The 26,565-nt window shown below is 39.0% G+C and overlaps 1 protein-coding gene across 1 annotated transcript in view; it reads right to left on the reverse strand.

The window, feature by feature from the left end:
• The window catches only part of CAPS2 (calcyphosine 2), a 2,181,571-nt gene that overhangs the window by 1,604,722 nt on the left and 550,284 nt on the right, over nucleotides 1-26,565 (reverse strand). Inside the window, exon 6 of the mRNA XM_044087229.1 lies at nucleotides 21,518-21,585. Coding sequence (XP_043943164.1) covers nucleotides 21,518-21,585 — 68 coding nt within the window. The remainder of the gene's footprint in view (nucleotides 1-21,517; nucleotides 21,586-26,565) is intronic.

The following is a 26,565-nucleotide window of genomic DNA, read 5'->3' on the forward strand; positions in this document are numbered from 1 at the left end:
AATTGACTGTTTAAATAGAAGTTTAAAATGTTGACATCCAATGAAAATACAAAAACAATTAAAATTGTGACGTGTTTGAAATATTTTGTTAAATGCTAAAAATATACCATATATGTACGTATTTAAAAGAACTGAGAATATTATTCTAAAACTGAATGTTCACTGTCAGGACCTGATTTTATAAATCAATAAAATCAATAAAATAATAAAGAATTGAATAATATGTAAATGAAAGTGTGTCAAATATATGCATTAAAAACAGCTCCACCTGTTGGTGAAAGTAAAAAGCATTCTTAGAACATGAATATACTTTTCCAATGTTTCCCTGAGTTGTGATATGGATAACAAAAGTGAAAGCCATAACTGTTCAGTACTAAATCCTTAAAACATATTATGAACAAATTTAATGCTGAAACATTTTTTAAAAACAATAAATAGTATAAATAATATAAATGCAAAGTAATAGTTTAAGAATATAAATAATGTTGTATATGAGTAATATGTGTATATTTTATAACTTAGCAGCCCTTAGTTTCAAAACGGGCTTTACAGATACGATGTCATTAAGGCCTGGGGGATGACTGGCGTCTAAAACCAGCTGCCAGTACAATTCCCTATATTCTAAATGGGTCTCCCAAAGACCACCCCTAGGGTCTATGGGTACTAACTCAATAACAAAGAACTTAAAATTAGCTTTCTCACAGGTTAAAGTATGTCTAAATAAAGCATTATTGTCGTTCTTTTTCCTTATATCATAACTGTGTTCATAAATTCTTTGTTTTAACCGTCTCTCAGTTTTGCCTACATAAAATGCATCACATGAGGCACATAAGGCTAAATATACCACCCCTGAGGTGTTACAGTTTGCAAACCCGTTTGTATTAATGTATTTGTTTCTACTTTTTATATGAAGGGTCTCAAGGTTTAATATATTACAACAGTAACCACAACTACCACACTTATGTGTCCCTTTCTTGTTGTTGTCATATACATTGTATAAATACTTATGTGCACTCCCTTCCAAAATATTTTTTAAATTACGTCCTTTTTTATAAATATACTGCAAAGGTCTCTCAAAAATAACTTCTAAATCTGAAATGTTTGCAAATCTAGACCATTCAGTACTTATTACTTTTTTAATTACGTTGGTTTCACCCGTATAAGTCATAGTAAAAGCAGACAAAAATTTCTGCTCTGTGTTAACATGTCCTGAGTTTACAGTTTCCGTGTTAGTAGTGGGCAATCTTATGCCTAAAATGGGAGCAAATCTATTGCACCTACCATCCTTTACTTGTGCATAAATTTCTGTTAACATTTCATTTGGATAACCTCTAGTTTTGAACATATCTATAATGATGTCACTTTCTTCTTCAAATTCCCTGTCCAAAGAGGTCATTCTACTTGCTCTAACTAGTTGACCTTTAAAGACCCCTCTCTTTTGGTGTGGTGGGTGGGCGCTATTAAAATGTAAATAAGAGTTGGAAAAGGTTGATTTTCTGTGTATTCTGGACTTAAATCCATCTGTTGTTCTAACTAAATTAATGTCTAAATATACCAATTCATTGTCGTTAATCTGATGTGTGAACCTCAGAAAGTCAGTAGTTCCAGTAATATATTCAAGAAACTCTACAAATTTAGTTTCTGAATCATCCCAGAATAAACAAATATCATCCAAGAAGCGCCCATATAGATTCCAACAATTGTAATATTCTGAGGAGAAAACATTTTTTTTCTCCCAGTATAACATAACAATGTTGGCATAAGTGGGCGCCCAATGTGCCCCCATTGCCACACCCTTTAACTGCTTAAAATATTCACCTTGAAAGAATATAAAATTGTTTTTTAACACAAGGTCCATTAATACAAGACATGTTTGAAATGTTTTAAAAGAAATAGTGTGAATGTCTGCTAGGAATTCTTCAAACCAAACCAGACCTATATTGTGAGGAATACAAGTGAATAAATCTATCACGTCAAGAGTAATGAAACTTTTTGTGTTAATCAATGAATTGTCAATACGTCTTAAAAAGTCCTAGGACTCTTTTAAAATAGTCTTGTTTTCCAAAATAACTGATTTAAGTTTAGAATCTATGTATTTAGCCAAAGGTGCAGTCACTGAGCCTTCAGCCGAAACTATTGGTCTCAGTGGAGGATCAACTAAATCTTTATGCACCTTTGGAATACCAAAAATTGAAGGGACTTTTGGTTTTTCGACAGTCAAAAAATTATATGTACTTAAATCAATCAATCCTTCAAAAAGTAAATCATTTAAACACACCTGTATTTTCCTGTAAGCTATGTGTATTTCATTTAATGACACCCTAGCATAAGTTTCTTCATCATTTAAAATATCCAACATTTTACCCTTGCATGTAATATAATCCATGAAAACAGCACCACCACCTTTATCCGGTTTCATTATTCTAATATTCTTGTTATCTCTACAGCCTTGTAAAATTTCCCTTTCTTCTATTGTAAGATTGGGGGTTACTCTACTGTGTTTTAAATGCTCCCTCAGTTCTTTTTCCACTACAGTTTCAAGGTTTTTTAACTGAGGGTGTAAAGGTGGATTAAAAGTGCATTTTCCTGGTCAAAGGGTTTTTTACGTGTCTTTTTTCTTGGGCTGAAAAGAATATTTCCAAATTTTTTTGTTGAATAAACAACTTAAGGTCAACTAGTAAATTAAAAATATTGGTCTTAACTGTTGGTATGAAAGTGAAACCTTTTGAGAATAAAGCAAAGTGTCCCTTGCTAATCTCAGTATTGGTGTAATTAAAAATATTAAATCCTTTATAAGTACTAATATTACCATTCCTTAAAATTTCATTAGTAGAATTTACTTCCAATAATCTTTTTTCGTTGTTGTTATTGGGTCCCATACTTTCTGTCTGTGGGGACCATAGTTGTACCTGTAATTTACTGGTTCCTTTCTCTTTAATCTCTCTGAACGTCTCGGGGAAGGGTGGTCCAAAGGGACCTGTCTATCTAGGTTTTCATGGTTGTCTTCGCCCTCCCATCTGTCCATATAATTGTTGTTGAAAGACATATTCGGGGAATTGCTGTTTTCTTTGTATTCCCTAGGCCTTGGATAATGTATCTGTTTACTATATTCATTAACATCTCTATCTATCTTTTTTAATTTTCTCTCGTGTCTTTTTACATCTTGACTCAATGTTAGCTAACATATTAATGTATTTGTTTTTTTCTGTTTCAACCGAAAATAACAAATCATTCACTATTTTGTTGTTCACAGTTTCAACCTGATGAAAAACAACCTCCATTTTGAGCTCATTATTCCGTATAATGGCTCTCATAATGTCCATACCACATCTATCAAACGCTCTTAATAAATCTTTATGAAAATCAGATCCTTCTTTGACATTATTCAGGTATTTACATACCCGTAAACCTTTTGAACTATATTTAAACTTAGACAATGTTTTAAATATGCATTGTCCATTTCACAGTTCTTGTATTTATGCAGTAATATGTCCAATTTGTTTAACATCGTGGCATAAGAATCATTGTCGCCATGACTAGTATTTTGTACTTTCGTAGAAAAGTCTATTTTAAAGTCTAAAATGTTTTTAAAAAGTCTTTTTGTACCTGTTGGAAATGAATTGTTTAATTGTCCTTCTCCCTCAGCACTTCCGTTGTGCGTGGTAACGTTCATTGGTTCACCTGCATTCACGTCGGAACCTGCAAAAGTGAGTGCAGGAAACCCATCCAGACTACCACGTCGAACCTGGCCACTCCGTGCTGCCCTGTTATCCTTTCTAAAGTCTTTGTTACCAAAATTTGTTCCTTCCTTCGAAGCTGAACATTTTAGTTCCTGGTTTCCAGGTAAACCGGATCCATTAGCAAGCACCATTAACGATTGGCTGAGGGGAGTGAGAAGGTTGACCAACTGAGATACTTGTCCAATGAGCTTTCGCAGCTCACCCGTAGCGGTTTTCTCAAAGCTGTTTGCCTCGTTGGAAACACCTGAACCGGCCATCGAGTCCATGACCACGAAATAACCACGAAACAAGCAAGTTGGTCACAAGTACCTGAAACTGCACTGATAAACCAAAAAAAGGTACAAGCCAGATAGCTACTCCCAGATGATTGTTTATTCTGCAAATCCATGAACCAACACTGATAAATCACACTGCAAACCAAAGAACATTAACGTAGTATAAAATATCCTAACGTTTTCGTCATATCACTTCATCAGATGAATACCACAATCAAAATTGACTGTTTAAATAGAAGTTTAAAATGTTGACATCCAATGAAAATCCAAAAACAATTAAAACCTTGTTAAAATTGTGACGTGTTTGAAATATTTTGTTAAATGCTAAAAATATACCATATATGTACGCATTTAAAAGAACTGAGAATATTATTCTAAAACTGAATGTTCACTGTCAGGACCTGATTTTATAAATCAATAAAATAATAAAGAATTGAATAATATGTAAATGAAAGTGTGTCAAATATATGCATTAAAAACAGCTCCATCTGTTGGTGAAAGTAAAAAGCATTCTTAGAACATGAATATACTTTTCCAATGTTTCCCTGAGTTGTGATATGGATAACAAAAGTGAAAGCCATAACTGTTCAGTACTAAATCCTTAAAACATATTATGAACAAATTTAATGTTGAAACATTTTTTAAAAACAATATATAATATAAATAATATAAATGCAAAGTAATAGTTTAAGAATATAAATAATGTTGTATATGAGTGATATGTGTATATTTTATAACTTAGCACCCTTAGTTTCAAAACGGGCTTTACAGATACGATGTCATTAAGGCCTGGGGGATGACTGGCGTCTAAAACCAGCTGCCAGTACAATTCCCTATATTCTAAACGGGTCTCCCAAAGACCACCCCTAGGGTCTATGGGTACTACCTCAATAACAAAGAACTTAAAATTAGCTTTCTCACAGGTTAAAGTATGTCTAAATAAAGCATTATTGTCGTTCTTTTTCCTTATATCATAACCGTGTTCATAAATTCTTTGTTTTAACCGTCTCTCAGTTTTGCCTACATAAAATGAATAACACGAGGCACATAAGGCTAAATATACCACCTCTGAGGTGTTACAGTTTGCAAACCCGTTTGTATTAATGTATTTGTTTCTACTTTTTATATGAAGGGTCTCAAGGTTTAATATATTACAACAGTAACCACAACTACCACACTTATGTGTCCCTTTCTTGTTGTTGTCATATACATTGTATAAATACTTATGTGCACCCCCTTCCAAAATATTTTTTAAATTACATCCTTTTTTATAAATATACTGCAAAGGTCTCTCAAAAATAACTTCTAAATCTGAAATGTTTGCAAATCTAGACCATTCAGTACTTATTACTTTTTTAATTATGTTGGTTTCATCCGTATAAGTCATAGTAAAAGCAGACAAAAATTTCTGCTCTGTGTTAACATGTCCTGAGTTTACAATTTCCGTGTTAGTAGTAGGCAATCTTATGCCTAAAATGGGAACAAATCTATTGCACCTACCATCCTTTACTTGTGCATAATTTTTTGTTAACATTTCATTTGGATAACCTCTAGTTTTGAACATATCTATAATGATTTCACTTTCTTCTTCAAATTCCCTGTCCAAAGAGGTCATTCTACTTGCTCTAACTAGTTGACCTTTAAAGACCCCTCTCTTTTGGTGTGGTGGGTGGGCGCTATTAAAATGTAAATAAGAGTTGGAAAAGGTTGATTTTCTGTGTATTCTGGACTTAAATCAATCTGTTGTTCTAACTAAATTAATGTCTAAATATACCAATTCATTGTCGTTAATTTGATGTGTGAACCTCAGAAAGTCAGTAGTTCCAGTAATATATTCAAGGAACTCTACAAATTTAGTTTCTGAGTCATCCCAGAATAAACAAATATCATCCAAGAAGCGCCCATATAGATTCCAACAATTGTAATATTCTGCGGAGAAAACATATTTTTTCTCCCAGTATAACATAACAATGTTGGCATAAGTGGGCGCACAATGTGCCCCCATTGCCACACCCTTTAACTGCTTAAAATATTCACCTTGAAAGAATATAAAATTGTTTTTTAACACAAGGTCCATTAATACAAGACATGTTCGAAATGTTTTAAAAGAAATAGTGTGAATGTCTCCTAGGAATTCTTCAAACCAAACCAGACCTATATTGTGAGGAATACAAGTGAATAAATCTATCACGTCAAGAGTAATGAAACTTTTTGTGTTAATCAATGAACTGTCAATACGTCTTAAAAAGTCCCAGGAGTCTTTTAAAATAGTCTTGTTTTCCAAAATAACTGATTTAAGTTTAGAATCTATGTATTTAGCCAAAGGTGCAGTCACTGAGCCTTCAGCCGAAACTATTGGTCTCAGTGGAGGATCAACTAAATCTTTATGCACCTTTGGAATACCAAAAATTGAAGGGACTTTTGGTTTTTTGTACCTTTTTTTGGTTTATCAGTGCAGTTTCGGGTACTTGTGACCAACTTGCTTGTTTACTGACACGTTATTGTCAACAGTGGAATTCTAACTATGCAGAAGTAGTAAAACCATTATTAGAATTATTAAAGAGACACTCCTGAACCACTGCCATGACAAGAATGCCATGAGTAAGCTTTTGTCCAGTTCAAAATTTTACTTTCAAACCCTCTTGCTCTTGGTTTGCCACATTCAAAATTATGTTTCTTATTCTGTTGTAAACAAAATAAAGTAGCATTAGGATTATTAGCACAATGTAGAAATGATGGATTTGGACCTATTGTTTATTTTAGGGTAAATTTTGATCCTGTAGCAGCAGCCTTAAGGTTGTAGTTACAATGGCAAGCTTGCTAGATTTGGCAGCTGCTCTTATTCTTGGGCACAGCATCTACATGGCAGTTTGCATTATACAGGAGCACGGGTATTAAAACCAAAATATGGTATTTATCTGCTGCATTACTGTCTATATATGAATTGTCTTTACTTAACAGCCCTTCTTTGCAAATCGTCAGATGTATACTTCTTAACCTTGCCTCTTTAATTTTTACAGCAGATGAAGGAGAACCTCATGATTGTGTTATTATAGCTAATTATGTGTTTCCTCCAAGATCCATTTTAAAACATGTGCCATTACCAAATCCAAATGTACTTCTTTTTTTGTTGATGGATCCTGTGTTTGAAAAGAAGATGGCACTTCAATATCAGCCTTTTCTGTGTGTACCTAGGACAGAATTTTGCTGACTGGACAATTAAAATGGAAATGTGGCTGCTCAAATAGCTGAACTTGTAGTTCTTACTGAAGCCTGCATACTGGCAAAGGATACAACAGTGACACTTTTCCCAAATTCACATTATGCTCATGGGGTAGATCATGATTTTAGGACACTTTGGATAGAAAGAGGGTATTTAACCTCAGCAGGGACAGTCATTAAAAATGCTGTTTTTGTTCATTTACTATTAATACATTGTTATTGCCAAAACAGACAGCAGTGGTAAAATGTGCTGCACATAAAAATGATGAGTCATACATTTCAAAAGGGAATTGTTTCATAGATACGACAGCTAGACAAGCTACACTGTCTTACCCTGTTCAGTTTTCATTTTTGCAGCAATTTCATGAAACTAATACACTTAGCTCTTTACAGGAATTGTTAGCTTTTCAACAGCAAGATGATAACTCTGAAAGGGTGAGGTGGATCCATGATATTTGCACTTGTTCTCTAGAACTATTGTGGTGTCACCTGGTTGTGTGTCTGGTAGCTGCACACAATTGCTTAACTCAACTGGCTAAAGCTTAATATTTACCTTTTCACCTGGGGAAATGCACTAGTAAAAGAAATGTTGATATGACTGGTATGCCACTCACATTTTAGAAGCCACTCAGCATTCTGTAAATAACTGCATAATTTGTTTAGAGTATAATGTGTCAAAAAGTACAAAGGTATCCATAGAATCTTTGTAAATGCCATGGGGACCATTTTGTTGCCTTCACTGAGACTTTACTGAGCTCCCAAATTCACAAAAGTTTAAATATGTCTTAATGATTACTGATGTATTTTTCTAGATGCGAAGAAGTTTATCTCTGTGCTAAGAATGATGCAACTATAACTGCTAAAAAATAGCTTTTTTATTTGATACACAGATTTGGTGTACCTCGTTGCATACAATCAGACCAGGGACTGCATTTTACAAGTCAAGCAATTCAATAAATTAGTAAGACAGTGAACATAAGGCAGTACCATTGTATGGATGTGGTGGTGGAGTGGTTAGCATTGTCGCCTCACAGAAAGAGGTTCTCCAGTTCGATTCTCGGCTGAAGCACCTTCTGTGCTGAGTCTGCATGTCCCCCCCGCAGTCAAGTGAATTTAAAGACATGCAGGTAGGTGCGTGCGTGTGTGGGTGGCCTTCCTTGAAGGTTGGATGCCGGGATGGCAACTCGACACTGTAAAAACTCACTGCCAATCATTAGCAGGACTGGAGTTTCGCTGTGGCAACCCCTAACCAGGAAAAGCCGAAAGACAGTTTATTGCCCACACAGACCAAAGCCCTCAGGGGGTATAGAATGACTGACTCCAACTGTGAAGAAAAAGCATGCAAAGTTATGTGAGGAAACAGGTCTTAAGTGGCCAGAAGCTTTACCCCAGTTCTATTTAGTGTAAGAAGTGCAGTTAGTACTACTAAGAAGTTTTCCCCTCAAGAGATTCTCATGGGAAGACCCCATAAGAATGCCTGCCACACCCCTATCCAGAAATTTGGAGTTACAAAATGTAGATGAATCTGTTTTTCTTCATTGCAAGTCTCTCCATTCTGTCTTGGGACATCACCATAAAGAACTTCTGAAGGTTCAGAAGTAGCCCAGAATCAATGACCAGCATGATTTGCAATCAGGCAAAAGAGTTTTTATTAGGTGCTTTCCCTGAAGAAACTCCTTGTCTCTATGATGGAAGGGACCCTAATTGGTTTTTCTCACCATCATCACCACCATTAGATGTGAAGGGCTACCACTTGGATCCATATGTTACATGCCAAGAAGGCTTTCCATCATGACGAATGCAGAAGAGATACCATCAACATCACTCCTTTTGATCCAATAATAAATCATACCAGATGAAAAACCAGAGAAACCATTGTAACCAGAAATTAAGTTTAGAGACTTTTTAGCAAAACCATTGTGGCTGGCTTCGGAAGTTAAAACTAGTGATTCAACATCATCATCATCCTGTTCAGAGATAAAGTCAGTGATTTTTCTTCAACTTCAATGTTATTCTCATTAACCGCACAACTGGAAGTGAAGATTAATGACTCAGTAACAGAATGTTTTATGGGCAATGATGAGAAGTCAGCCAGAACCAGACAGTGAATCAAGTGACCAAATATCACATCACTTCTGGAGTCATAAGCAACAGAAACTTCAATATGGAGTGTGTTTGAAAACCAAATTTATATGAAATATAGAAGAACATCCACCTTTACAGCTTTTCAAAAAAAAAATTCAGCCCCAACCTGCTTAATATTCATCTGGGCTCATTATTGGGACAGTTGTAATTTTCATTACCATCCTGCTGTATTTCTTCTTGTAATCCACAGCTATCAGAACTGTAAATACTGAACATTTTTTTTATAAGAAAGAAGAGTTCTACAAAAGTTACAGACAGACATTTGGAACTGAACAAAGAACCATACGTTGACATATTAAATGTAATACCTTTTCTGTTGCCTTATATGCATATGCAAAAACTCTGAATGTCAGTGACTGTTGTGTGAGTGCACATATATTTACAGCACACGATGGGGATATTCCATTGATCCCCATACTAGTGAATGACGCAGAAGATGGGTCAGCATTTCACACTATTTTCTTAACAAGAAACCAGACAGCCAAACATAATTATTTCCTTTTTTCAGTAATTCCACTGCAGTTATCAATGACTGTTAAAGGATATACTTGTTAGATTAAAAATGGAACAATTATCGTTGGATGGAGTGCTTGCAATTTTACTCAAAAAAATATATGATAGGGGTGGAGGATTATGCTTGTGCAGATAGTACAGTTGTGTACACTTACCATAAATGGAGATGTTCGAGTGTATTCACTGTTGCAGTCATCACTTGTGGGTTATCCCTGCTGGGTAGCCTTCGGCTGGCCCAAATACTGGAGTAAAGGATTTCCTTCCTGTGTCGGCTGTCCAGGTACAGAGGCTGATGTCAGGTCATCAGGGCTATAAAAGGAGACAGCCAACATCATTACATCAGTTTTTCTTGCCCCCAAGAAGGAGAAATAGAAAGGGGGAAGGTGGGAGGGAAACAAGACTGCAACAGGGAATACACTTGAACATCTACATTTATGGTAAGTGTACACAACTGTACTATGTTCTTTGTGTTTCACTGTTGCAGTCATCACTTGTGGGAGGATTCCCAAAGCTGAGAAAAAAGGGTGGAGGAAGGAGTATAGGGATTAAATACAAGCACAATATTAAGGGGATGTCAGCATGCCCTGCAGTTCTGCAGATGCAAAGGCTGCCCTGGTTTTGGAGAATGTAGCCACCTGGTAGTGCTTGGTGAATGTGTGGATGGAAGTCCAGGTAGCAGCTTCCAAAATATCCTTAATCAGAATCCCTCTCAGGAAGGCAGTGGAAGTAGAGGCTGCACTAGTGGAATGAGATCTGATAGATTTTGGAGGACTCTTTCCATGAAAGGAATAACAGAAATGAATGCAATGAGAGATCCATTTGGAGATGGTCTGCTTGGAAATGGGCTTCCCCTCTTTCCCAGGAGTGAAGCAAATCAGAAGCTGGTCAGATTTCCTGACTGATTTGGTCCTATTCAGGTAATATTTCAATTGTCTGTGTATGTCAAGGGTATGCAAAATTCTTTCCCCTCTATTCTGGGGGTTGGGAAATAAGGCAGGGAGATGGATGGCCTAGATGAGGGTAACCTCCAAGACCACGTTTGGCATAAGGGAGGGGTTAGTCCTGACAGACACCCTGGCAGCATGGATAATAATGAATGGTTGAGTGGCCATAAGGGCCTGTGGTTCAGTAACTCTCCAGGCTGAGGTTATGGCCAGCAAGAATGCAGTTTTCCAAGAGAGGTACTTCAGGTCAGCTGAAGCAGCTGGCTCAAAGGGAGACAAAGTCAATTTTTCCAGGACAAAGTTCAGATCCCATGCTGGAGCAGGTGGTCTTCTAGGTGGTCTGACGTGTGCCACCCCCTAAGGAACATTTTTAACAGGTGTTGGGAAAATATAGGCTGATTTGACTGGACAAAGGCAGAAATAGCCGAGGCATGTATCTTGATGAAAGAGTAAGACAATCTCTGTTCTACGGGTTTTGCCAGGTAGTCCAGAACCAATGGCAGAGTGGCATGAGAGCTGTTGATGTCCTTGCTGTGGCACCAGATAGTAAATCTTTTCCATTTGGCTGAGTAGGATTTTCTGGTGCTGGGCTTTCTGGCCTCCTTGATGTTTAAAGCCTGCCTGCTGAAGGCTGTGGGGTCATCCGCCTTTGGGGAATCAGCCATGCGGACAGTTTGAGAGTAGGGAGGTTCGGTTGTAGTACTGTCCCTTTCTCCTAAGTTACAAGGCTTTCTGACAGGGGCAGGTTCATGGGAGGCTGTCTGGCCAGACTGAGGAGCAAGGGGTACCAGTGCTGTCTGGGCCAGTCTGTAGCAATGAAAATAACCTTTGCTCCTTCCACCCTGATCTTGAGAAGTACCCTGAGGATTAGGGGTGGGGGGGGGCGTACACAAGCAGGTTTCCCCAGTGGAAGGACAGAACATCCACCCTCCATGCTTCCGGATGAAACTCTCTGGAGCAGAACTTGGTTAGCTGGTGGTTCTCTCGGGTTGCAAAAAGGTCTATGTCCGAGATCCCCAGAGTTGGGTGATGATTTGGAAGGTCCCCTTGTGTAGCTGCCACACATGGGGATCCAGGAGGCTTCTGCTTAGCTGGTCTGCCAGGGTGTTTTGTTTCCCTGGGATATATTGCTCTATCAGGTGCAGTCCCAGATATGAGGCTGACAGCCAGATTTGCATAGCTAAGCAACATAGGGAGTAAGAGAGGGTTCCCTCCTGCTTGTTGATGTACCACATTACTGTTGTATTGTCTGTCTTGATTAAGAGCACTCCTGGTCTCAGGTGTTCTTAAAAACTAGGATTGCCCGGTGAACTGCCAACGTCTCATTTAGGTTGATATGGAGGCCCTGAACCTCTTGTTCCCAAATGCCCGGAGTGCACATACTCCCTTGGTGTGCCTCCCAGGCTGTGTTTGAGGCATCTGTGCTGATGGTCTGGTCCTGTGGAAGAGTGATGAAGGGAAGGCTCTTGTTTAGGGTACATGCCTCTGCCCACCATAAGAGCTCCTTCTTTAAGCAAGGAATCAGGAGCAACTGGAGTTCTCGTGACTGTGAGTGCTGGCACCAGAGGTTCCTGAGGTACAATTGTAGTTTCATCATGTGTAGTCTGGCTAGGGGTACCAGCAGAATGCAGGAGGCCATGTACCCCAGCGCTTGCAGGAATTTTCTTGCTGTGAGGTGGGTCCTGCGGGCCAGCTGTGTGAAGCATGAGTGGAGAAATCTCTGCTTCTCCTAAGGGAGGGAGGCTGTTTGAGATGATGTGTCCAGAAGAACTCCCAGGAAGGTTAACTTTCTTAAGGGGAGAAATTGGGACTTCTCTTGGCTGATTGTGAAGCCCAGGGAGAATAGGAGAGATTGAACAAAAGTGAGGTTCTGCAGGAGTCTCTCCTTGGTGTCTGCCTGAATGAGGCAGTCATCCAAGTATGGATAAATCTGAATGCCCTTCTGTCTGCAAAAGGCAATGACAGCAGCTAGGCACTTGGTAAATACTCTGACAGCAGTGGATAAGCCAAACGACAGAGCAGAGAACTGAAACTGCTGTGTCCCTGCTATGAATCGCATGAAACTCCTGCAGGACTTTCTTACGGTAATATGGAGGTAGGCATCCTTCAGATCTATGGTTACTAGCCAGGCATGTGGTATCAACATTGGTAAGAGTTTGTGCAAGGTCAGCATTTTGAATTTTGGTACCAGGAGGGGCAGATTTAGAGTGGACAGGTCTAAAATGGGATGCCAGATGCCCTCCTTTATGGTTATCAGGAACAGTTCTGAATAAAATCTTTTTCCGGCCTGTTCCTTTGGTACAGGTTCCACAGCACCTTGGGCATAAAGCTTTTGTATTTGACAGATGGCTTCTGCCTTCTGATTTGCTGATACATCTGGCAATCCCTGAATATCTGGGGCTTTCTTTAAAAGAGAATCTGTACCCACTGTTAATAATTTTTAGGACCCATAGATCTGAAGTGATGGCCTGCCAATTCTCTAGGAAGACGGAAAGTCTTCCTCCTAGTCTCTGTGGGGGGTTGTGGGGCAGAGGGAGTGTGGAGTCATTGTCAGTCCCTGGAGAAGGGAGGGGGCTTAGAACTCCCCTGCCTAGGCATTGCAGTGGGCCATTGCCTGGATCTCTGTTGGCCTTGTGACTGGTGCCTTGTAGGTCTGTCCCTGTGTGTCTTCCTTTGGATGGGCTTTGTTTCAGCAGGAAAGGACCAGTGTTTTGTGGGGAAGTTCCTGCTGAACCTGGGAGGCTGAACCTGCAGGAAATCCTTCACAGTCTGCATGGACTTGGCCTTGTCTTTCATTTTCTTAATAACCTCCTCAACTTTAGGTCCAAACAGGTGGTCCTTATCCAGAGGGGCATCTAACAATTTGGATATTACCTGGTCGGGCAAAGGTTGTTCCCTCAACCAGGCATACCTTCTGATTACAGAGTCAGTGATTGCAGCCCTGCTGGAGGTCTCCAAGGCATCAAACCCACAATGCAGGGAATGTTTGGCTACCTGGAAGGTGGAAATGATAAGATCTGGTAGGTTTGAAATTTTCTGTTTAAGTAATTTCAGTACATTTTGCTGGTATTTCAGCATATGGAATTGACAATTCAAGGCCCTAATGGCTAGGGTAGCCGAAGTGTAGTCTTTTTTGCCTAACCTATCCAAGGCTCTGCTCTCTTTGTCAGCTGGAATGGGAATTTTAAAGGAACTAGCCCTTGGCCCCTTAGGACCCTGAGTAATGACCTTTGTGTCAGCAGTTGCCTTTTTAAAAAGTTACTTGTGGGTGTCTTGCACCCTGTAATATCTATCTGGCTTCCTGGGTGCAGGTGAGAGAGAGTCAGGGGTGAGTGCAGACTCCAGGAAGACATCTTCCACCACATCCAGGATAGGGGGAATGGCCAGAGGTTTATGCTGTGGCAAATCAAGGAACTCTCTCAGTCTCTTCTTTGAATGAGGGTAATTCCTGCAACTCACAGCGGAGATGTTCCCTGAGGGAATTAAAAGTTTCCCCAAAAGAGATGTCCTGGCAGGAAGAATATGGTCTTCAGCATCCAAATTCTCAAATGCTGCAAATGGCAGGTCTTCAGTGTAGAATCATCTGGTTCTGAACCTTCTGAGCCCTGGTCAGAAAGAGGCTCAGGAGAAATCTCTCTCTTCCTTTTAGCAGGGGTGGCTTGGGTAGGCTGGCTTCCTCTAATTAGAGTGATTAAATCCTCTGCCATTCTGAGCAGCTGCTGGGACTGCGTGGCAGGTTGGAAGGAAGGAGGCTGGTGTCTGGGTCCCTGGGATGGGGGTCTTTTTAGGTGTAGTCTTGTTCTTGGACTTAGAGAATTCAGAGGCCTTATACAAAGTAAGCTTAACCGGTGGAGTGGTCGTTGGTCTCTGCCTGGTGTCGGTCGCCGGAACTGTCTCTGTGGAAGGCGGTGCCTGCGAAGTGGCTCCGGACCCAACCGCATGACAGAAGGCCAACGTCTCAGCAGGAGAAGAAGGATCTGGCGCGTAAGAGACTCCAAACGGGTCTCAGTAGATGCCTGCAAATGCTGCAAATGGCAGGTCTTCAGTGTAGAATCATCTGGTTCTGAACCTTCTGAGCCCTGGTCAGAAAGAGGCTCAGGAGAAATCTCTCTCTTCCTTTTAGCAGGGGTGGCTTGGGTAGGCTGGCTTCCTCTAATTAGAGTGATTAAATCCTCTGCCATTCTGAGCAGCTGCTGGGACTGCGTGGCAGGTTGGAAGGAAGGAGGCTGGTGTCTGGGTCCCTGGGATGGGGGTCTTTTTAGGTGTAGTCTTGTTCTTGGACTTAGAGAATTCAGAGGCCTTATGGTTCCTTGGCTGGCGTCAGGGGCTGCGAAGGCACCTCACTGAGTTCAGCAACTGAAGTAAGAGGAAGGCTGGCTGACTTCGGAACGGAGTCGTCTGCGAGCCTAACTTTCTGAGGCTTTTCCTTTTATCGTTCTTTTTTCTAGGTAATTCCACAGCCGCCCGACTGATCAATGTCATACCACTATGAGAAAAAGAGTCGCTGAAGTGTCTAGCTACAATTTCAGCTCTTCCTCTAATAGTTCTATCATTAAACAGGGCACAGAACTGACATCCAGGGACGTCATGGTCTGGGCCTAGGCAGGTGACGCAGAGGGAATGAAAGTCTCGGCGTGGGATCCATTTTCCACAACTGAGATAATTATTGACTTTCTCTGACATTGGATAAAAGCAAGAAAAGGTTCCCCAACAGGGTACTTAGCTTTAGATGGTTACTCCCTCACTCTGACAATGGCTGACCGACGCACTCACGAAACTGCTTCTGCTTCGGGCTCCACAACAAGAAAGACTGATCCTTTTATAGCCCTGACGACCTAACATCAGCCTCAGTGCCTGGGCAGCCGATGCAAGAGGGTAATCCTTTACTCTGGTATTCAAGCCAGCTGAGGGCTACCCAGCAGGGATAATCCACAAGTGATGACTGCAACAGTGAAACACGAAGAACATCAAGCATATCACTGGCTACCAACAGACTCGTCGGGTTGTTGCTATACAGGCTGTGTCATTCCAGGTATACAATGCAGAGACTTTACCAAGTGGAATTCTTAAGGCTCACTGCAAGAGAAAGACAAAGAACATTAAAAATCCAGTTGGAAAAATCAAATGTTCCTTGGGTATACATTGCCACGCTGTAAAAAAGATTGCATTTAAAGGATTAGCACACATGGATCTGTTTGATGGTGTTATTTCTGGAGCAGGAATTATATCTGCTTATGGGGCAGTGAAGTCGATAGGGGAATTGAGAAATTTGCCTAAATTATTAGAAATATTAAGCAATGCTACTCCTGAATCAATAAATCAGATTACAATTGAAAAGACTGCCATGACCTGTGTGGCACTGCAGAACAGAATGGCACTTGACTTCATCCTTGCTTCTAAGGGGGGAAATGCCCACTCATCATGACAGAGTACTGCCCATTTATTCCAGACAATGCAGGTACCATTTGTAGTCACCTAGAGATTAAAAGGAAGGTCACCAAAACAAACTGTCTCATGCTAAAGAAGCAGGCAGCTTTCGGTAGGCATGGTTAACCAACTTGTTTTCTAGTTGTGAAGGAAATATTTTAAAATTTCAAGTTGACTGCAATTTTTATTATTTTTTTAGGGATCATTTTATTTTACCTGCAAATGTTGATTATGGAACTTTTAGAATCCTGAAAAAGCATCAAATTGCAAAATGGTCATATTATAAATAAAGCAGAATCATTGCCACTGACCACATTAGTTAGGACTTAGTGAAGAAAACTAATGAAGACAAAATATTTCAAGATTTTAGTAAGTTATATGAAAATGTATTTGAAGAGGAATGTGTAACTGAAAATTATTCAAGATGTCTTTTTATTCCATCAAAACATATACACGTTTTTACTGACACGACTATAGTTGTAAAGTGATTGTATAAACATTGTGCATGCCAAGGACAGAAATAAACTGCATGTGAAAAGTGTTTGCTAGCTAGTGAAAACTGTCTAACCATCTGAGGAATTGCTGTCATTGACCAGTCATAGGTTCATATTTTCATAAGTACTTGTCTAGCTGCCCTTATGGGTCATTTTAAGCCTAGAAAATTCCCCTTTTGTGCTTGGATTAATCTATTGCATTCAGTTAGAGACTGGCCTTACAGTGGTCAATAATTATATATCACCTCCAATGAAAATCACTGGGCTCATACCACAGATAATCTGATGGGACCCAATGCAAGGGATAAAGCATTTGGGAGCTGCCTCTGTCCGTTAACAGCATAGGGGACTATCCTGGGGTAAATTTTCTGTTTCCCCACCATAGATCCATGTTGCATTTGAATATGGTACAGGGATGAACTTTGTTTTATGTGGATAGGGTGCCTGTTCCGGGACAGCAGTATCCTCTGTAAAGTATACCTGTCCATCCAAACCATTCTGTTGACGTTGCAGAACAGGCTGTGATCCCTAGACTTGGAGATTTCTGATGCTATCTGACTTGCTGATGTACAGTAAGTCCATCAGTATTGGGATGGAGGATGCCTTGTATGCAAGAAACAGGCAACCTCTTAGCAGACTGTAGGATATCAAGTATAGTGACAGGGTTTTGAGTCAGTCCAGACATGTTGTTTAGGCTTTGTGTCATTTTAGTACAGTATCTGTAAGGGTGTTCCAATTGCAGCATATGTCTGGGCAGACACTTGCCAAAGGTGGCATTATTTCTAATGATTGGCCTAATGAGGACTGGGTAAAGGGGACAATGACATCCCTAGATAAAGTTAGTTCATGAAGAAGTGTATGACTTAAGTGATGCTTCAAAGCATTAACAGCGAATGTGAAGGAAGAAGTGTATGAGAAGGACAAATGTTTAATGAATATTCTGTTTTGAAGTTTGTTTCTTTTTGATATGGACTCCTGACAGTTTAGTCTTCTTTTGATGACTTACTTCCTGCCAACATAAAACAGTCAGCATGGCAAGTGCAGAAAATTCTATTATGAATTTATTAATTGTACCTAATATTGAAAGTACAAAGAGAGAGTCAGGAGAGCCTTAGCTAGCAAAAATAATGCAAAGGTGTTCATATCTAGTCGGTCAGTAGCTACAAAATAATATTAACAATATAGTTGATTTGAGTCAAAAATAATACAAAAGAAAAAAACTTTTTATGCTCAGGGAAACAGGACCTCAAGTCACCTTGTCTGACACATATATGTGTTCTCTACAATAAATTAAACTATTCTCTGCTAAATTGTGTTGTCTGAAGTTATTTTTGGTACCTTAACAGTTATGGCTGCCACACACCACTGCTATCACTGAGACAGCCTTCTGTAAAATGTCTTTTTCAACCTGGAATGCATTGCTTCAAAAGTTACTTAAGGATGAAAGACTACTTTCATTTAAAAAGTCTTTGAGAGCACACCTTACTGAGATTATACACAGCAGATGTTTTAATGAACCTGGATAATTAAGTTATTACTTTATAGCTGTATTTATATCTACCTAGTGAATAAAAAAATCATACCTTGACTATGCCTGAGTGCAGAATTCCTTCACTGTGAAAACTGTAAAGAATGTTAGCTTTTCCATAAATATAACCAAAACGGAGAGACTACAGCAAACTATGACCGATACTAACATACAATAAAACAAAAAAATGAACAGCAGAAAGTTTTCACTAATTTAATATAAAATAACACACATTACAAAGCTTTTGGGTTACCCCTTCATCAATATACACTGATGAAGCGGTAATCCGAAAGCTTTGTACTATGTGTTATTTTATATTAAATTGGTGAAACGTTTCTATATTAAACTGGTGAAAAGCTTCTGCTGTTCTTTTTTTGTTTTATAGTTTTCCCATAAAGGCAGTCAATACTTTACTACATTATCTGTAGTAAAGCATTTCAAGGTAGTAAAGACCATTACACTTAACTGTAAAGAAGTTAGATTTTCTGAAGTCATTGTGAATGCTGAAACAAATTTCCTGCAGTATGATGCTATTTTGTCTTAATTACCATCATGTACCCACTGATATCCATGCTTGCAACTCTAAGGTTTGCCTTTATTCCTGTTTTCAGGTAGCTGTATTGTATATATATTTTTTGTTTTTTTCTGTACATACTTTTTGGATAATCATATGCCTTTTCCATTTGTTGCCTCCAGCCCTCCTGGATTTTAGCTGAAAATGGTCATTAGACCAGTTCATTTACCCAGTTAACAAATTAAAAATAAATTACATGCTAGGGAAAAAAACATGAGCATTATCATCATCTAATATCTGTTTCATTTTAGGGAATAATAGACATGTCTTTGGAAGAGTAAGCCCCCCCCCCCCAATCCTTGCTTCTGAATTTTTCCTTTATCCTGAAAAAATCAAGAGACCCATCACTGGACTCCTGGGAGGAAAAAACTTCTACTCAAATTGTTAGAACACGTTTCCTGAAAGTACTCCAAATATCACAGTCCCATTTTCAATGCTGTTGGTCAAGACAAATAATACAACAAATGCCTGTCTTGGTTTGGAGTTTTGTGCCCAAAGGAAAAATACTTCTTAGAACCAACAGACTTGCTCTTCACACTAACAATGATAAAAAACTGAAAAAAAAACATAAGTTCAGTGCAATACAGACATCTGGAATAGAAAGTAATCAGGTATCACAAGGAAAAAAACCTGAAGACACTGGACAAAACATACAAAACTCAAAAACTAAAATAGAAAGTGTATGTATTTATTAAGAGTAGATACTATAGAAAAATGTTTTAGATATTAAGGATGAAAACATTCAGTGAAATAACCAAGGCCTAAAAGAAGTCAGGATTATTTTTTCAGAAAAAAAAAGAAAGAAAAAGGTTTGGTCTGACATTGAAATGAAGAAAATCAGTACTCGATCAAAAACTGAGCCTGATTAAATGCACAAGAGACAAAGTTAATGAAATCTTAATGAAAAAAGATAAAGGTGAAGCCTAGAGCCATTTGTCTGGTGCAGGCTCGAATGGCAAATGAGATCTGAAAAAGCATAGCTGAATGAGGAACCTTATGAATAAATAAAAATGAGTTAAGAGCGTGGGAAAAAGTCAGATGCCAAGCTGCTAAAGTCCTTAGATCTTAGTCCTACTGGTTTGAAGAGGATGGACCTGATTGTGTGAGAGATGCATTATCTTATTTCAGAGAAGGCTTCTGCAGTAGAATAATAACTGGACAAAATCTCAAGAAATACTGTATAACTAATAAATGGTGGTAGACAGTTAAAAACAGTATCTCCTGCATTATACCAATAAAGCATGCCTTGCTTCTGGACAAGTATCTAGCTTGTAGCGTGTGGCTAACATATATACAGATGCTTCATGGACTTTTAACTACAAGTGTTTTATTTTAATATTTGCTATTTTAATATCTGCTTACTGCCTTTTGGATTCTTAAGTGTGTCTTTTTTACATCGTGGTAGAGATCAGGTTACTGTTTCTACATATATACAGATGCCTAAGTTATAACCTTTCATGTATTGTTTGAAGAGATACTCTCAAAATATACAGCAGAAAAGGTAACAACTCTAACAGAATATGATTTAACAGTGGCTAGCAATGTCCTATTGCATTTGTTAAAGTGCAGAACAATATAAAGAATGGTTATAGCTTGTCTTTATAATTAAGACTGTCATTTTGTATTGCCTACACTTTTAGTGATTAAGCTAAAAAAATACTAAGCTACCTGCATGAAATTTAGCTTCATGTTCTCCATGCTTTAAGTGTCTAGAGCCAGAAGGAAATGCAGTCCCACTTCTAATTTAAAGCTGCAAGCGTGTAGAGCTCTAACTACTGTAACCCTAAAAAGGCTTAAAAAGCATATCATACCCTGGTGATACACAAAATTGCGTGACTGTCCAACATGTGCCTTCCAATGCCAAATGTAACTCTTGGATCTGTTAATGATGGCTCTCAAAAAATTTGCCAGTTCTGTACTAATTGCTCATCATAACCACCTAAATTTGGTGAATGCAAGTTAAAAAGGCTTACCGATGTCAGATGTACAGGAATTATACTAAAATATAAAGCTGGTGTTCTAGAGCTGCTACAAGTAATTATAAGCTGTTGGTGCTGCTGTAGCGTTGCCTCACAGTAAGACGTTGTCCTGTTCGATTCTTAGCTAGAGCGTCGTCTGTGTGGAGACATGTGTGAATGGGTGTACCTTCGTTGCAGGTTGTGCGTCAGGGCTGGCAACTCGGCATGTAAAAATCTACTGCCAATCATTAGCGGACCGGTGTTCCGCTGTGGCGACCCCTAACCGGAAAAAGCCGAAAGACACAACAACACTGCAGTGGCTCATGCTTACAGCATTTAAGGTGTAGCTGCAACATCTTATGGAACTGACAAGTAACTCATAAGTCCAAAAAGCCTAGCATCATTGCAAAGAATTACTATACATGGCAAATTAACAGACCCATACTACTCACTTGGACTGTACTATGCATGCCTAGCTTAATTTCATGACACAACAGTATACAAAAATGATTTATACAAAAGTCAGCCTTCATATTTTGAAACTGGAACTAAAAAGTATGCTGTTTAAAAAAATTACTTCACGCAGGCTAGTTTTCCAAATTACAGAAAGCAAATTACTTCACGCAGGCTAGATTTCCAAATTACAGAAAGCAAATTACTTCACACAGGCTAGTTTTCCAAATCACAGAAAGCATACCTTGATAACTGATCCACCATCACCTGTTCCACAACAGCCTGTTTCCTCTTCTCTGCAGCTTCATCCTCCTAGACAGTAAAGGAAGCAAATATTCTAAAGCAGAAATGGGATTTTGAATATGTTAACATTTTAAACTGTAAGAAAATTATTTAAGACAGAACACAAAAACAGCACTTGCAAAAAGAGCAGCAAAGTCCAGCTTAAAGGAAAACAAACAAAAACATCAAATTTACTTTGTCAATAACCTGTTAACAGAAATGTTCCACATTTAATATAATACAATTTCTTCTGAAAAGAAGCTGGAAAACCACATATCAACCCATGAAAGAATGAGAAAAGTGAACACCTGAAGGCAATTAAGAGAAATTAGGTAAAATTGTATTTCTCATTACAGAAAAATCTGCAATGTGTTTTGGTATTTTGTTCTTAAGAGGTTGCACAGAACTGTGAAAAGCTGACCACAGAACTAAGGAAAGATTTTCCTCATTTGCATTCATTTTTTTTTAATCCTTCACCTGCAATACTACACCGGGTTTAAGTTGCTTATTAATGAATTAACCAAGAAATATAACTAGGCTTACCAAAGCTGTCTTTTCCTCAGAAAAGCTAAGATAATTAGCTAACATAATACTTGTTTTATAATTAAAAAAATACATATATACATATATATATATATATATATATATATATATATATATATACAGAGAGAGAGAGACATGTAGATATACTGCTGACACCATAGAAGACAGAAGTGCAGCCTCAGCTACAGCCCATGTGAACAAGGTTCAATTAGCAGATCTGGCAGGGGAACACTGCAGGAGCTAGCTGGGAGGGTAAGAATGAGAAGCCAAGGCCAGCTCACCTATCCTGGAGGGAAGCATGTAGTTCAGGTCACCTGTGGAACAATCACAGTGAAGAGTGTGGATAGCAGTGTAGTATGTCAGTCACCCTGCAGCAGGCTCTTGGTAAGCCAAGCAGCATTAATGCCATAGCCAGAAAAGAAACCTATTGCAAGCTTCAGCAGGTCTGCAATGCAGATTCGGTTTAAGTATATCAAACAGCTACCATTAGGGTGGCAAAATGTTAAGTGCAAAAACCTCTAAATAAGTCAAATGACAACTCAAGCACCAGCACTTTTACTCCTTCATCTATGTTGATGGAGACAAAAGAAGACTTAAGAAAAAAGAAATAATTTTATGTATAGTACATATTTTGGTATTGCACATTTTGTCCCAGTAATTGTAAAAGCTACCCACTCCTCTATAAAAAAAAAATCCCATAAAGGGAGAATGCCCACTAAGCAACAATGTTAGAAGTACATAATGAGGTAATACGTGAGAAAGTATAGTTGTACAAGTAAACTTACCATAACGGTCAATGACTGAATGATAATTGCTGCAGTAGCCTTAGCTATATGGGTTACATCTTGTCAAGAATATAACGGCAGGCCAGCTTCTAAAGCTTCGGGGTACCTTCCACATGCTCAAACTATCAGGCAGCTTGAGATGAGCTGACTAAAAGACAAGTGTGGGCATCAAGCCTTTCAGAGTGATCCTGCCAACAGAGAGAGGGAGGCTGAGCCGTGAAAGGACAATGCTAGGAAAAAAAAAAACACCAAAAAGCAAAAGGGAGGATGGAGGAAGGAAGCAGCAGTGATCATTCGAATATCTACTATCATAGGAAGTTTACTTACATAACTGTGCTATGTATCCTAGATCCCCTGGAGAATGGTTCTTGCAAAGCCTGACCTAGAACAAGAGAAGGAATCAAGCTTATAGTACTTTGTAAAAGTACGTACAGAGGACCAACTTGTAACTTCTAGAATAATTCTAGAATCCAACCCTTTCCAAAAAGCCATAGATGAAGCCAAGGCTCTGGGAAAGTGAGCTTCGATCATGCTGAGAATAGTTTTGCTGTAAATGAGTATAACGCAAAGTAATAGCCTTAGACAACCATTTGAAAATAGTCTTAGAGTGGGTGTCAGTCATGCCAGGAATAGCTTTGTTGTAGTGATAATAGCAAAAGATAACAGTCTTAAACAACCATTTGGAAAAGTCTGTTTTACACAAGTTGCCTCTTCTTTTTATCTTCACAAGAAATGAGCAACTGAGACAAAGATCTGAAAGATTTAGTTCTGTCAAGATAGTACCTGAGTTGTCTGTGGACATCCAATGTATGGAATATCCTTTCTCCCTCATTTTTGGGTTCAGGAAAGAAAACATGGAGATGGATAGTTTGGGTTAAAGTACATTTGGATACCACTTTAGGCATAAAAGGATAAGTTCTCAAAGAAACCATGTCCCTGTCGAAAAGGAAACAGGGTTGATTCACTATAATAGCTCTCAGCTTAGATATCCTTCTTGCAGAGGTCAGAGCAATCAGTAAAACTGTTTTCCATGTTAAGAACCTCAAGATCCATGTTAAGAACCTCAAGATGTCCTTTTATATCAATGCTGTAGTATCCTTCATAGAAGGGATGTCCCACCCTGGGCAACACAACACTCGGCCAGTATGAAAACGTCTAAAAAATATCTTTTATGCTCCCCACACAGACCATACGGCATAAAAAGGACATACGGACGCAACTAACTAGAATTCCTTTTGCCACTAGTTCAAACACCATTTTTGGCAGTTGCTTTGAACACCTTGTTGCTGTACAACACCAGATAAGTGCTCCACTGGGCCTTTTTTTTTTTTTTTTACTTTTCTTGGCCTATTCTTCTGTGAAAAGGCCCATTTGTCATGCATTTCTGCTTGTCTGCCCTTGAATCTTCCTTTGACTTCTTGTTTTGAATTCAAACGTTTTCTTAAATGCGTCCTGCATATTAGGCCTCCAGGAAAACCTGTTCCTCCTTCTTGGGAACTTAATTTTGTTTTGGAAGAACAGACTCAGGTTCCTTATGAGCCTGCAGATTCTGTTTCTTTGTAACATTGTATCTGGAAGACTGTTTTGTTGCTGGCTCTTACTTCTGCTCAGAGGGTTTCTGAGCTCCAGGCCCTTATGGCCATTCACAGAGACAGGGTATCCCTTTGTACTAATTCTTCTTTTATGCCCAAAGTAGTAAATGAGTTGTCCTTGAATCAGTCAGTACAAATTCCTTCCTTTTTCCCTTCTTCTCAGTCTTCTAGTGAGAGGGTCCTGCATACCTTGGATTTACACAGATAGCTCAGGTACTATTTGGGTAAAATAAGGACTATCCATAAGTCTGATCAACTTTTTGTTTCCTTTCATCCCAAGTCTTTGGGTTTGGCTGTTTCTAAGCAAATCATCTCCTCCTGGATTTTATTTTTATTTTATTTATTTGACATTTGTTAACCGGGTTACTCTGGTTGGGCAGATGCCCTTTTTCAGCAGAGACCTGAGGAGAAAAGCTCTGAATACATAATTAAATTTGTTACAATGAAGTACATATTTAAGCAAACATATAATGCGAATGTGTTTCATCTTATACAAATTTTGAAGCAAACAAACAACCTTATAAATATATGGATTGACATGTTGTACAGGAGCAGATGAGAGATGAAGGAGGGAAGGTCATAAATGTGGAAAGGGAAGGACAGAAGTAGGGAGGAAGAGAAATTTTAGGTATAGAGTGGAGTCTGGTAGGGGAATAGAATATAAAAAGAAGTTATGCCTTACCATAACGTTCCTTCTGTGTTGTAGATCTTTTGTTCATTCATTACCGATAGGACCTCGGTTCCATCCTCGGAACTGATACGGCCGTTTTCCAGCTCGCGCAAGCCAAAAACTCTCAGCTAAGAACCTACCCACAATGCCCCTTTCCTAGACACTCCAGATCGAGTTTGCCCGCCCTAGATAGAAGTAGTAATAGGAAAAAAGGTAGGAGGCTCTGTCTGAGCAAATACCCGAACGAGGAATTCTTAGAGTCCACCAGGAATCCAGGCAGTGGGAAAGTGGGCGGGAAGTAATGAATGAACAAAAGATCTACAACACAGATGGAATCTTATGGTAAGATATAACTTTTTATCTGATGTTGTAAATCTTTTGTTCATACATTACCGATAGGACTAAGTCCCCAGCTACTTGAGTCCTGGGTGGCCCTAAGGACGGATATACCTGAGCACCATAGAACCAAAAGATGCTCGTCCCCTGGAGGCCAAATCCAATTTGTAATGAGATATGAAGGTATGAGGTCTTGCCTAAGTGGCTGCTGCGCATATATCATCCATAGTGGCTCTGGAATGAAAAGCTACAGAAGTAGCCATAGATCTGGTAGAATGAGCCTTTATTCTGGAAGGTAAGGGTAGCTTATTCTGTTGGTAGATAAAGGTAATGACGTTTCTAAGCCAAGAGGATAAAGTCACTTTGGAAACAGGTTTACCCAATCTGGGTCCTGCAAAGGCCACAAACAATTGGTTTGTTTTCCTGAAAGATTTAGTCCTGTCCAAATAACAACGAAGCTGCCGGTGCACATCAAGGGTGTGCAACAGGTGCTCCCCTCTATTAGAATGCCTTGGGAAGAAAACCGGCAGGTCAATAGATTGGTTAATGGAAAAGCCAGAAATGACCTTGGGCAAGAAAGAAGGGTCAGTATGAAGGGACACCCTATCTGTGTGGAAGATCAAGTAAGGACCACTTGACACTCAAGGCCTGCAGCTCAGATACTCTTCTCGCTGAGGTGAGTGCTACTAGAAGTATGGTTTTCCATGACAAAAATTTCAAATCAAATGAATCAAAGGGCTCGAAGGGAGAGCCTGTGAGAAACTGAAGCACCAGAGTCAAGTCCCATGGTTTTAAGGGAGGCTTGACTAGAGGTTTAACATGTAATACTCCCTTCAAAAAGGTCTTGCATAGGCAGTGTGACATAACTGAAGAATTATCAAGACAATTATGAAAATTGGGGATAGCTGCTAAATGTACAGTGATCGTTGAAGCTAAGGCTCCTGCATGTAAAAGAGTAGTCAGGTATTGTAGAATATTCTGAATAGGCATAGAGAAAGGGTCAAAGTTCTGGTCTTTGGCCCAAATAGAGAACCTAGTCCATTTACTAGAATAAACCTTTCTAGTGGAAGGTTTGTGTGAGGGC

Source organism: Protopterus annectens, chromosome 11.part0 (genome assembly GCF_019279795.1).
Source record: "Protopterus annectens isolate FY-2018-M chromosome 11.part0, PAN1.0, whole genome shotgun sequence".
Taxonomy (NCBI): Eukaryota; Metazoa; Chordata; order Ceratodontiformes; family Protopteridae; genus Protopterus; species Protopterus annectens.